Genomic DNA, 14,320 nt, shown 5'->3' on the forward strand with positions numbered 1-14,320 from the left:
TGGCCAGGTGGGAGGGGGTGAGCTAGGCTGTGCTATGTTAGAGGCCCAGCTCTTATTCACACAGTCTCTTGCCAGCCTTGGTGGGAAAGGTCAGGGAATCTGGAGGAGATTTATTTGTCAAATACCACCCATTTTTATCTGGAGAGTGTGATCCAGCAATCAAAACCTTGAGAAACACCAGCTTAGGCACTAGCCCAGCAGGCATGATGAATGAACAGAGTAACAAGGAAAAAAGAGTTCAAGATACGCCTGAAGTTACATAAAGTAAATTAGGCTCTGAAGTCCCCTGCCAACTCCCTTTTGCAAGGTAGTTCAGTAAAGATGTTTTTCTGGGATTATGCTCTTTAGAAGATGAGAAAAGGGGTAAGAAAATTTCTCAGGGATATTTTTTGCTGGTAGCACAACATCCCACGAAGGACACTGGAAATAGAAAACGTGCTGTTTCTGCAAAGAGAGTTTCTCAGTAGCTGTCCATAACTTTCTAAGCATATAGCCTTGCCCAAGATTTAATTCTGATTTAGCCTGAGTTGAGAGGTGGGCCCCTTGGGCTAGGACTAGATGCACCAAGACCCATTTTCAGCTCGGAGTGAGATATAGCTTCGGATGGCTCAGAAGTGTGGGTGCCATGCTGTGCATCGCTTTTGAGAAAAACGAGCAGGTTTCAAGAGGATTCTAGAGGAAAGATACTCTATAAAATGTATCTTGTTATTTTACTGGTCTTCTCTCTTCATCCTGAATCTTCCTTCAAGCTCCCTCTGGTGTTTGTAGTGTGTATTACTACCACCTCCTCCAGTCCTGTTTTGGCCTGAATTTTACAGCAGCCTAAGTTGAGTAACACCACTGAAATTTTTTTAGGTTAATAGAAGGTTGAGATGCCAATAAGATCCTTCAGTTTGCTTTAAATACCACACTTAGTTGACCCAACTGGGATTTTTCTGGTTTAGACTACTGCCAACCAGAGAATTAAAAATTCACTTCACCTGAGGTCATTTCTGCCTGGTAAGTGAAACGATGCCTGAGGACAGCCACCAAACAGTGTGCCCGTGCAAACTATCCAAGTGCTGCAGGTCTGGCTGTGGGAAATGTAAGCAGCAAGTCCTAAGCATCATTGCAAATAATGCACTTGGGCTGCTTATCAGTTTATTCCAGCAGTGTTTGCTTCTCTATCCAGACTGGGCTAAGAAGGAAAAGCAATTGAAATTAGGGTATTAAGAGATGAATTATGGATTTTAACACCAAACCACACTTGTGGATGTGACTCTCACAGAAGCAATATCCTGAGGCCATTCTCACCTTAGAGTAATTACATGCAGAAATCTGTCCCCAGCAGCACTCAGCAGTCTAACTCCACCCACAAACTCAAGCCCAAATTTAATTTGTGGATTCCCCCTGCTCCTCACCAACAATCTGTTATATATGTTTTCTGCCATTCTGCCACAAATCCTGCCAGTGGGTTGAAATACTTCACAGCAATACCCAGTTTTGGCAGTGTGAAACAATTTGCCAAGCAGGGCTAAGTCTGCTTCCCTGTGCTGAATGCTGCAGGGGCTAACTTCCAGGCACCAAGCTACTTCTGTGAATTTATCACATAAAAATTGTTTCCTCTCCCTTTAAAATGGCTGGAAGAAAGAGGTGGTTTAAGAACAGATCTGTACAGGTGCCAAACATCCTATTCCTGGCATCATCAGCCACCTACTCTGTGATGGGCAGCAGCCTGCCTTTTTGGGACAGAGAGAGATGAGCTGGAGCTGCCACAGAGGCTGTCCAAAGGAGGCAGATGGTGGCAAGGTGGTGTGACGGTGTGTTTTGGCACGGTGGCAAACTTGGGATGTAGCCTCTGAAGTGAGTCCAAAGCCCAGGTTTGGGTTAACGACAGTCAAAGCACAAGGTGGGATATGGAAAAAGTCAAAGGGAAAAAAGGTGTAACTGTTCTTGTGCTGATCTGTTGAGTTTTTTTCTGATAATTTACTGGAATTATTTTGTTCTTCGAGTACATGTTTTTGCAACAGTATCCTCCTCCCTTAAAACTCCAATGATAGATGTCAGATCTTTGTAGGAGTTCTTAGGCTGATTTCAATAAGCTTTTTCATAGTCATCATCTTTATTATGAAAATCTATGTTCTGAGATGTTATATACCCCAGTGGCAGCAAACCTGCTGTGCAATTCAGTGGATTATAATGCAACTCAGTAACATGCTTGAAATAATGAGGTTGCTCTGTTCAGTGGGGCATGGTGAAAAATAGAAGCTACTGCTGGGAGCTCAGATTTAATTTAAATTCCTGGCAGAAAAGGTTCCCTATTAAAATACCATTGCAGGTTGCTATGTTTGTATATTCTTTTAACTTCCATTTCAGACTGGACAGTGAAGAGACCAGAAGATTTTTTTTATCTTCTGCCCAGTGCATAGAAACAGTATGTTAAATTGAGGACTTGCACCCTTCTGGTGCTGTTGGAAGTAAATGTTGGATTACATGGGACTAAACATGGAGAGAAATGGTAGCTGTGCTGGAGTCAGAGGGAGATCTGAGCTTTTTGTCCAGTACCACCAATCTTTCCCTGAGAATCAGGGTTCTCAGGTCTAACCCTTTTCCAGGCAGCCCCTGCCTTTTTCTTAGTATGGGATGAGAAGGTGCTGAGTTGATCCCTTCCCGCTCCTTGCCTGTCTGGAAGTTGGGGACTCTATATGGATTTCTTTAACTAATGGGAAGCATTTATACTGCCCTTCAGCTTCAGTCTCTCCCATCCATCTCTCACCTTCTCAGTGTAATTGGTAGACCATCTTTCTGCAGATGATTTACATGGTCTCATAACTTCACTTTCTGTGTAGTAGTAGAAGCTGGTTTGGCAGAAGAACAGCTCTGAATCAGTGATACCTTTGGAGAAAAATCTATTGAGAGAAAAAGGTGCCAGTTTTACAGAATTTTTTAGCCATTGCTGAACCTAATTAGATCTTACAAACCCAGCATGTGAGATGACCTATATCCCTTTTAAAAGAACGCTTTCCTCATAGCACTTAGACCTTGACATAAATGCTAATGAATCCATGAAGTGTCTTAGCATCTGGCACAGCAGCCTTCAGGGCATCAAACAAACCAGGAAATAAATGCAAGTGCTCTGTGTACATAAGGTTGCAGAAGTGGTTATGGCTGCCAGTTAACTGCGTATAATAACCTGCAAGAAGTCCACGTTATTTCAGCTTAAGGTTGATGTGTGTTTTGTTTGGACCAGTTTTCTTCTTTATAGATGCATAGCTTTATCATGAGATGTGCAGTTTAAAGTAGTTGCTGTCGCCTGTTTGCAATTTAACGCAAGAGGGTCGATCTTCCCCTTTCACAGGGCCGGGGTGGCAAAGGAAGCATCTATGTCTGGGCCTCTGGAGATGGGGGCAGCTACGATGACTGTAACTGTGATGGTTACGCATCAAGCATGTGGACAATTTCCATCAATTCTGCTATAAATGATGGACGGACAGCTCTGTATGATGAAAGCTGCTCTTCAACCTTAGCGTCTACCTTTAGTAATGGGAGGAAGAGAAATCCGGAGGCTGGCGTGGTGAGTCCAGATATTATTGTGCTGTTGCTGCTGTCTTTGTGCACTCCCGTGACCTGTTACAACTCTGTCTGCATTGGAGCAGCAGATGGTTCTTTGCTGAGATGGGTATTTTCTCATCTGCAGTACATGATGGTGCCAAAACTCTCAACTGAGATGTGGGATTAATATTGAGAACAGCGATGATCTTCCATCTCATCGAGCTTCATACACTTGGTGCTTTCCTTTATCAGAAACTGGATTTAGAAGTTCAGTTGCGCTCTTTCCAAGGGACAGTGTGACAAAAGGTGTTTAAATATTTAAATGAAAAGTGTCAGCATCTGAGATCATACTTGTACTGGCAGAGCAGTCACGACTTCTGCTGTGCTACAGGCTGCACAGAGCAGAAAGACATTGTCACCCACAGAGGAAATACGGGGGTTCAGATCTCCCTCACCCTCCTATTGAGCAGTGCAGAGCATCATACTCAAGGCCAGGGCCATACCTACAACTGGGAAATAGGCAGTTTCTGTTCAAATGTAATTGGGATTCTCTTCCACTGTACTGATCACTGCTCTTCAGCACATTCCGACTATCCAGGACATAGTCTAATTCACAGAGTGGAAACTTCAGGTGTGGTTACTCAAGGTTGATTTTTTGCTGAAGGCTGTGACACATGGCCCTGTTTCAAACCCCCAAGGACATACTGTATAAATCCTAAATGCCCACGTGCAGTAGCAGATGGGAAAATACTGGTTTCCATCTTGGTATCAGACAGGATGATCTGTGGCACCTTTGTAATTATCACCATAAAATATTTTTCTAAGGTGTGCTTCTGGTCTGTTCTAGTGACTAATCTGCATAGAAGATAGCAGCCTGGTACTGCTGTTGGTTCTGGAGTTGCACAAATGTGAGAAAGCTCAATACTGTTAACAATTCTAGTTTCAAATCCTTCTGATAACCACAGGGGAATTTAAGGCCTTTGGATAAACTGTTTTTTACAGGAAATAATTGCCATCTATATAAGTTCTAAGCGGTAATGAACACTGGTTTACTACATCTTGATTTATTCTTGCATTGACACCTTCTGTAACTGTCTCACTGTGTCTCTAAATCGATAGAGTATTCTAAAGGGGAAAAGAGATCCTAGAAACAAACACACAATTACTCTAAAGAGCAAGGGCACAAACTGCACTTTCTATTTTTTTCTAAGTTTGTAGCTGCAAGGCAAATGGACTAGCTGGTTTATTAATTGTGTCTTAATATTATTGCAGGCTACAACGGATTTGTATGGCAACTGCACCCTGCGTCACTCAGGAACATCTGCAGCTGCCCCTGAAGCAGCCGGAGTGTTTGCCTTGGCCCTGGAGGCTAAGTATGCTGTTGAGAAATTCCTTGTGAGCTCTAGAGAGGAGAGGGCCTGTGGTTTGTTTAATGTTGTTCATCATATAAGTTGGCTGTCTGTGGCAAGGGGCTAGAAGGAGCAGCAAACAAGCTGCCTGCTACAGTAGTGACATGGATGGCAGCTTGGAGATGGAGCGGCAGTCTTGCTGAAGCCATACAGCAGATACATTCTGGCTGACTTGCTCTCTCTGTGTCCTCTCCATCCACTGCTTCCAGGAGTTTATGTCTTCTCCAGCACGGTTTGGAGGGAGAGATTATTTCACTTCTTCACATAGCCGGCATGGAATGCCAAGCCTTCAAAAACATAAGAACAAACCTGTAGTATCAGACAGGAGTTCATCTTGTGCCACGTGTTGTCTGCAATGACAGACACTTAGGGGAGAGTAAAACAAACGTGGATTAAGAGCGATCTTTCAACAACAGCTTTGGCAATCCGTGGTTTGGAGAGAGGGCAGTCAGCCTATCCTGTTTGATAGCCACAGGCAGATTTGTCTTCCTTGAATCTGTCTAGCTCTTTTTCAACTTGTCTGTATTTGGCACCTGTGCCATCCAGTGGCAGTCAGGTCCACAGTAATAAGTTTTTGGTGATGGTGGTAGGGAATGTTTCATTTGTTTTTTCTTAACCTATTGCTGGTAACTTGCTTCTGTGCTCCATAATTGCTCTGTTATGTGAAAGAATAACTATCCACTGTCTGTTTACCATCTCCATGCTATTCGTGACATTGGAGACCTCTTGCATATCTTGCTTCATTTTCTTCTTCTCTTATGATTAGGAAAAGTTTGCCTTACAATAACCTATACCATCTTTTCACTTTGTGTTAAATGATTTTATGAAGTGAGACAACATTTTCTCAAGTATACAGCTTCACTTTCTGTAACCTCGGCATGAAGTGAGTGCTATGTACATAGTTTTCTTCAACAGTATGCAGAAGAATAAAGAGGAGATAAAGTTTCTATCATTAGCAGAGCAATGGTTGTGTGCTCAGAGCATGACTTGGGGCACATTTCATTTTTCAGGTTTTATACGTGTAAAACATACATGACAAGTGTTTTAACTTTGGATGATCGGTCCTTCTACTGTCAAATTCATTCAGTGGGACAGCCATGATGTAATAAATACTTATGGCCAAAAAAATGTAAAGACAATGAATTTTCTGACCACTGCATGTTTAACCTGGACTGGAATCTTAATATGTCAGTAATAATTACCATTCCTCTTCATTTGGGCTATCCTTGGAGACTGGAATTACTCTTGCCAAACTATCACGAGTAGAAATGAAATGAGACTAGTGTCCCTGGTTTGCAATTGGGTTTCTAGCCTTTGCTGAGAAGAAGGATGTGGGTGGAGAGGAGACAGAAAGAACTGTCAGTGCCTCCTGTCTCCTTCCAGACTGGCTCTATTAAACCTCTGTTTTGGTGTGCAGAACTACCCTGGATCAGTTACGCTAGCCTTCAGAGGAATAGCTAACCATTTCCCATGCAGACTACTACTACCTGCACTATGTCTCTCAGCTCATGTACAACGGACGTCTGACACGTCTCTAAAACCAGACCAATCTGTGAAATGGAAAGTACAGTTTTAAGATATGTAGCAGCTCTTAAAAGGTTTCAGTAAGAATGATACGAGTGATATCTGGTTTTCAGCTATCCTGTGTCACCTTGGGAAAAAAGACAGTAATTGGCTATTCTGCTGTACATTCAGCATGGACACATGCTTATTATTGGGGCACAGAAAGCTGAAAAGCGGATCCTTTTAGGTTGATGGTTTGAATCAGACATACTGTAATGTTGAAAGAGTTCATCATAAAACGACTGGAATAGCTTTCGTTATGTAGAATTAGAATGTCAGTGCTAAAGCTTCCAGAATAATAACTTACAAGTGCCCTTCCTGTCATCATAATCACTGCAAATCTAGGAAGACAAGAGCTGATGATGAAAAATGATCATCAAATCTAGCTAAATATTACTTTACTGCATTCTTCCATGCTAGTATATCACAGGTGATAAACCTCTACCATACCTTATAATACAAACCTACAGCCACCCACAGCCCATACATCCATATGCCCAGACTACCGAAATTACTAAGACTTCAATTGTTACAGCTCATCAGCTTCATCAGATCAGGGCTTCTCTGGGCAAACCTTGGGAAGGCCAAGGGAAAAGCAGGAGGAGCAGGCAAGGAAATGAAGGCAAGATTTAAGAGGAAAGCTAGGTGAAATTCTGTCATCATCCTTCCCTTTCTGTATTCTTTTCAGGATCTGCTATAATATCCTACTCATTTTATTAGCTTAAAAATTGCATGGTGGATCTATAATGTGTAGTTGAAAGCAGTTTTTAAGAACAGGGAAACAATCTGAAATGATTTTGGGGCAGTACTATACAATTAAAACCTATTTTTGTTCCCACTGAAATCAACAAAAGCTTTGTTATTGATATGTGTATAGATACAATTTCTGTGTGACTCATAGAAGCAAATTTTACCCAAAGGCTTGCTCAAACACACTTTCTTTAATATCTGCTTGGAAATACTGTACGGTTTGTGTTCTGTGTTGCTCTTGCACAGCTTGGATCTGACATGGAGAGACATGCAGCATCTGACAGTGCTCACCTCGAAGAGGAACCAGCTTCACGATGAGGTTCATCAGTGGCGTAGAAATGGCGTTGGGCTGGAATTCAACCATTTGTTTGGTTATGGTGTCCTAGATGCAGGAGCAATGGTTAAGATGGCGAAAGACTGGAAGACTGTTCCCGAAAGATTCCATTGTGTTGGAGGGTCAATACAGGAACCTGAGTAAGTGAATGGCTCTAGCATATGTGTTTGGCTTCTTCCAGGTGTTAAGGAAACCACAAGCATACAAATATGTTGACAAAGACATAGATAATCAAAGAAACATTCATTTCTAAGAAAGCCCAACATTACCAATAGCATTCCAGATATTTCAATAAGTTGATAAAATAAACCACATGATCTTTCAATTCCTGGTTTGCTGGAGGAGTGCATTCTGCAGCTCATCTCCATCATCATTGCTAGTGCCAGTAGTATTAACAGCAACATCCATTCCTCCTGGGTCCTTACAGGTATGTTTGTGCCAAAGTTTCTGTGAATAAAGAGCCTGTGCACAAGTAAAAATCTGGGAAGCGGGCACTGGAAATTACACAAACTGCTGCCACATGAAATATCTGTCAGCCAGGTCATATCTCATTGTGACATATTCTAGCAGACAGTTTTATCTCCGGAAGACTGGAACAATAATCTACAGGTACCGGTGATTCAGTTTGAACACTACAGCATTTATGTTTGTTTTATGTTCTTCAAATCTCTAATTGCAAGCTAGGTAGTCAAATTATTTTCTGATTTACCTTCATGTGCTAAACTGAATGAGTCAACAAGTGAATGAATTAATACTAATTGACTGCAACAGCTGTAGTTCAGTTTAATTATTTGAAATGCTTACCTAATAATAGCCAATTTATATCTATACCATTTGAAATCTAACTTTTCAGTGCCATTTCTGAAGGCATCATTTATTCTGTTGGAAAAATAAAAGCAAACCAGTATGCCACCCTGGCATATAGCTCAGCCAAGCAAAGAATCAAAGTTTGTTCACAGCCTTCCAGATGGATTTGTATTTGCAGGATCCAAGGATCTAACAGCTGAGATCTGAGTTTTAATTTATCTGGCCTACGCATGCTCACAACTAGGAAGCAAATGAGAGTGTGCTGGAGCTAACTTTGAGCTATTTTGAGTTTATTCATAATTTAAATGCAGACAAATAATCTCATTTATTTTAGTGCAGTCCCATTTATTGAAATGGGCATCATTCCCAAAGGAAGAGAGAAAATCTCTCTCTGTAGGCTTGACAGAGATGTTGTGACTGCCCCCTTCCTGGCAGTGTTCAAGGCCAGGTTGGACGGGCTTTGAGCAGCCTGATCTAGTATAAGGTGTTCCTGCCTGTGGCAGGGGGTTTGGGACTGGATGGTCTTGGAGGTCCCTTCCAACTCAAACCATTTTGTGATTTTATGATTGGATCCATGCATTAGACAGTGTGGAGCCAGAGGTATTCTGGCAACAGACTGAGTCAGAGTCGGGCGAGTGCTATGTAGTAGTATTGTCTCCCTCTGCTTTTGTTTTTCTGTCTCATTTCTGCTGTTAAGTGGATAGAAAGGCATGGAGGATGGTGCATTTGCTCCAGCCCAGGGATCTGGAAGTGTAGTAAAGCTTCCCTATAGCTCTTGTTGCCCAACAAGCTCCAGAGTTGAGAAATACACTGTGTTATATGGGTGGTGTCTTTTGAGAGCAGCACCCAGAACAGGCTTTGTGCTTACAGCATGCAGATTCCTAAAATTCAAGCGAGTCAGTCACCACCTAAGCCTCCTAACTCTACTGCAATGTAATCTCGGTGTGCGGTATGTATGGGTGCCCACAATAATTACCCCAGGTCTGGTGTAATATTTATGTCCCTTAATGAAAATGTCACTGACAGGAGTTAACAAGCATCATGACTTGCAACATCTTCATTTTTTGAATTACACTGTAATTAAAACCAGTGAAGTCCCAGCATGTCCAGAGATCCCTTGGAAATGAAAACTACACTGCGCTTCTGCAGTGTAATAATTTGGTTTGTTTTCCAGTTTGGCGCTTGCTTGAGCAACGTTTTCTATGTATATTCTATATACATATATATATTTATATAAGTATAGATATATATATGATATTCAATACATATTTAGGTAGGTGAGTAGTTGATACAGAAGTGTGTACCATAGGAGCAGAATTAGCAGAAACAAGCCAGGAAAGAATTGACAGCCTGACAGATTATACAGTGTGCTGAAAGCAATCAGTATTTAAAGTGCAGCATTTCTCTGCTGCATGTAGAAATACTTGTTATCAATAGGAACTTCCTCTGAAATTGGATTTTTGATGGGTCAGCAAAAAGAAAAAAAAATTGACACACCTGAATCTGGCTGCTTTAGATGATTTAGGACATCATAGTCCATTAGCAGAGGAACAGGAGCACGGGAGTGTGCTTCTACAGAGCTGTTAGCTCCCCCTGCTCATCTCTAACCGGGTACTACACTTCATGCAAAAGTGAATATATTTTATATACCTATATGGCAAATAGGCAGTGATACACTGTGAGGGTGTGGAAAACCCATCTCCTCTTCTGCTCCTTCCAAGTCAGCCTTTTTCCACCACCCCAGGTTCTTTTTGCTTCTTTGGGGAAATTCACCTGGACTAAAGCAATTGGTCTAGCAAAGCAGAGAGTATTGGATTCTAATTAACAGGAAAGGGGGTTGCAGAGCAAGCCTTTTCTTATGTGTGTTAGAGAGCTGAGATACCTTTTGCACCTGCAGCATTTAGGAAGGTGGAGAGAAGACCTGCCTGTCAGGCTGTCTGCAAAGCAGATGGAGTGGTATTTCTCATCGCTCTTATTTCTTTGGGTCTTGGTGTTGATAGAAAAGCCTCACACTGTGGTGTCCTCTCTCATTTACTGGAGGAGATATAAAGCACTTACCGCAAGTCTCAGAATGAAGCACTGTTTGACAGAGCTTTGTCCACTGTGTGAGACTGCTGTGAGACAACATGAATTCAGATTGCTTTGAGGACAGTGCTTCCCATGCAGAGAAACTGCAAGCAATGTGGCAACTGTGAGATTATGAACCTTCACCACTGGCTGGCATATAGTGCATGTTCCTTATGCTTTGGCACACAAAATAAATCTTGAGGGTATTATATGTTCAAATATTTTTTGCTAGACAATTATTTATGTTATACCAGCTTCTGCTCCAGAGATAAGATTCATAATCATAATGAATCAGAATCATAATCCATAAGATTCATAACAACACAAGTTTTTCAGTTTAAGGTAAGTCTTTAAACGCCTTGAGGACCTGGACCTCTGCAAGTACTCCCAAGAAGGCAGTAGTCTATGAAAGGGGGGCGAAGACTGATCTGGGCCAATTAGTGATATTCTAAGCTGTAATACCTGAAGCTCATCTCAAGAAGAGAATTCCTGGAAGCTAGGCTTGAATAAAACACTTCCACCGGTCTCTGAAGAACGCACTGCTTCATTAGCAAAGGGAAAAGGCTGCTCCTCATTTATTTTGAAAAGAAAGTATTCATTACCGCAGTGTCGTCGATGCCCTTTAAAAGGGACTCTTATTTTACTGCAAAACCTAGGTTATGGAGAAGCCACTGGAAGATGTAATGACAAGCTGACTGGAATCTTTTGTTACTTATTCCCCTTTTTAAGGATTGCAGTAATTCTTGAATTTCAAGTATTTCTTTTAGACAGAGGAAAGTGTCATGCTGCTCACAGCCCACTGATGGTGAAGACGCAGAGAATTTTGTTTACACATGCAGTGTAGTTTGCCAGCCAGTTTCTGAGGCAACTGGTAATTGGTAATTCTGAGGCAACTCACATCCTGGCCCTGAGGGGTTTGTCAGGCACTCGTCAGCCTCAGCTGCTGGCAGGGTGCTGCTCCTGGGCCAGGTGCCAGTGCCTCTGGTCCTGTGCCCACACACTGCGCAGGGCTGCCACTGCACGGTGGCTACTGGCCTCCTCTGCTGGAGCTGGGAAGGCATGGATGCACCTTGCTCTCCCCCAGCACGCTCTTGCCTCTTCCTGGTGGTCTCGGAGACACTCTTGGGAAACGCTGGTGCCTCACAGGTTTCCTCAACCACACCGGGAGCAACCACACCGCGGGTGTGCACCCCAGCAGGTGGGGAGCCAGGAGCACCGACCAGCATAATGTTGCTTCCTGTTGTGCGTAATTCATCCTGCTTGACAAATGTTGGCAAGATCATTAACAGCTGTAGGGGATTGCACAGTGTTTGAAAGTTTTTTCCTCTTGTGTGCTGACTTCAGGCGTTGCATCCGACCCTCCAGCAAAGGAGCTCCGTGCGCTGGTAATAGGAATCTGTGTTCCACCTGTGGGTCTAGCTTTCTGGTGATACTTGGGACTGATGTCCTCCAGTTAATTGTGCATTTGCCTTCATAAGGACTGAATTATAATAACCGAGAAACTTGTGACTCCAAGGTGCAGCACTTTAGCAACTCAGTAAACAAGTGCAACTTCTTTCCTCGGTGTGTGTGCAGCAGTTTTCATGGAAAAATATTTTTTAAATGAGCTGACACTGGGATCCCATGTTTGTGCTGGTGTCCAAATCAGAAGGATGTAGGCTTTGATGTGACTGAACTGAAATTCTGTGCAGCTGGCTCCTCTGATTCCAGCAAGCCATTCGCTGCCGTCTTTTAAGGTGACTGTCTGACATGACTGACTGCTAATGGTTCCTTTACTGAATATACACATTATTATGCAATTACCCGATACAGTAACGATAAGGCAACTATTAAATATATGTTAATATTTCTTAAAGAGCAGTATGTACTTCTTAATTGTATTCCTTCTCTCTTTGTGTAGGTGTACATTTCATAATGTATATTCAAATTATGGTTTTACTACCGTTTTCTAAAAAGATAATTTTCTGGCTAAGTTTGCAACTATTATTTCCTTACTTTTCCACGTATTAATAAGGAAAGCAGTACAGGTTTTCCTGTGAGGCACCAAACCCCAGTAGTTTTAGCATGAGCCATGTCATGTGCTCCTTTTAATTTGCTTAATTATCTTTTGACCTGCAGAAAGATACCACCAAGTGGCAAGCTGGTCCTCACACTTACAACCGATGCTTGTGAGGGGAAGGAAAACTTTGTCCGATACCTTGAACACGTCCAAGCAGTTATAACTGTGAATTCCACTAGGCGAGGAGACCTCAACATCAACATGACCTCGCCAATGGGAACAAAGTCCATTTTACTGAGCCGGCGCCCCAGGGATGACGACTCCAAGGTGGGTTTTGACAAATGGCCTTTCATGACCACACACACTTGGGGAGAAGACCCACGAGGCACCTGGGCTCTGGAGATTGGGTTTGTCGGCAGCCTGCCCCAGCGGGGCGTGCTGAAGGAGTGGACACTGATGCTGCACGGGACTCAGAGCGCACCCTATATAGACCAAATAGTAAAAGATTATCAGTCCAAACTGGCCATGTCCAAGAAGGAAGAGCTGGAAGAAGAATTAGATGAAGCAGTGGAGAGAAGCCTGAAGAGTATACTGAGCAAGAACTAGCACTGTTCTGCATGATGGTGTCTTTCCTTCCCCAGATCCCTCTACTCACCTTTCTACTATCCAAACCTCTGTGTTAGACATATTACAATGATTGTCTCTGTAGCCAAATTATCACACTTCCTTGATTTTAAAGTCTTACATCTCATCATTAATTATTTTAATTACCACCGAAGCAATCCTTTTTGTACTCTAAGCCACAAATACACTGTCCCCCACTGAATACTGTGTACAGTTTGTGACTGTAAATGATTTTTCTTTTGTGTCATACGAATAGGTATTCACCTGCAACAAAGTTGATGGCTTTTCCTTTCATATTTTTGTGGTAAATGTTGTTTGTATTTAAAAAAAAAAGAGTGAATTTTAACATTGACAGTTGGTGATAATGGGCACTTTTTAAAAAATTATTGTGAGAGAGGGAATCACAATGAGGTTGGCTGGAGAGGTCTTTGAAAGTCAAACAGCTCCTTCTGCATCGTTGACTTCAGTGGGACTCTTCCCCATTGGGTTCAACCAAAGTAGCACTAGACCCTACAAAAAGAAATAATCCAGAGATGAGGAAAACTTACCAATCAAATTTGTAGAAATTCAATTCTAAGAGTTTTCTTTAATGTATACACTTAACACAACATACACACTAACACTTCAGACACAGATTGGGTCAACAGGCATGCAATAAGGAAGGCAAAGCGATGCCAAAGCTGGGTGACATGGGGAAGTGCTCTGCAAACAGGGTCAGGGCATTCTAGAAGCACAAGTTTCAGGTGTTTTGTTGAGTTTTTTTAAAATTTTGGCGATTTAAATTAAGTTACTATCTTACAGCAGAACAAGCACATAGGGAATGAGCTGTAGGATTTCTGGCAACCTGTGTGCAAAAGTGCATCTGCTCGTCTCTACACTGAGATGTACTACAGCAGCGTAAGATGAGGCTGTGTCAGCATGTCCAACCACAGACCCCTGTTTTCTGGGGTTTACAACCTGGCTGTCAGTAAATTGCTGTGGGAGAAATTTGAAGTATGCAGTTTCAGTCCCAAAGCAATTTTTTATTCAAATTTGATTTTTAAAAAGAGATTTGTTATTTTTATGTTATACAAATATATTTAATATGCCTAAGTTATTAATGTGTAATGTAAAGTTGGCCTTCTTGGGAAATAAAATGTAGTGTGTTTGGGAAGATTTTTGATAATCATTGCTCTTTGCTGTTTAAAGAGTCAGTCCCACCTTCACCTTTCACACATGAGTAAAGTCAGTCTCTCT

General features: G+C 42.1%; 1 protein-coding gene across 1 annotated transcript in view; it reads left to right on the top strand.

Moving 5' to 3' along the window:
• Positions 1–14,320, top strand: part of PCSK2 (proprotein convertase subtilisin/kexin type 2) — a 100,617-nt gene extending 86,297 nt beyond the window's left edge. Inside the window, exons 10-13 of the mRNA XM_026844692.1 lie at positions 3,338–3,553; positions 4,804–4,904; positions 7,500–7,727; positions 12,580–14,320. Coding sequence (XP_026700493.1) covers positions 3,338–3,553; positions 4,804–4,904; positions 7,500–7,727; positions 12,580–13,066 — 1,032 coding nt within the window. The 3' untranslated portion in view covers positions 13,067–14,320. The remainder of the gene's footprint in view (positions 1–3,337; positions 3,554–4,803; positions 4,905–7,499; positions 7,728–12,579) is intronic.

The sequence above is a fragment of the Athene cunicularia genome, assembly GCF_003259725.1.
Source record: "Athene cunicularia isolate RWA chromosome 3 unlocalized genomic scaffold, athCun1 chr3_part1, whole genome shotgun sequence".
In the NCBI taxonomy this organism is placed as follows: Eukaryota; Metazoa; Chordata; class Aves; order Strigiformes; family Strigidae; genus Athene; species Athene cunicularia.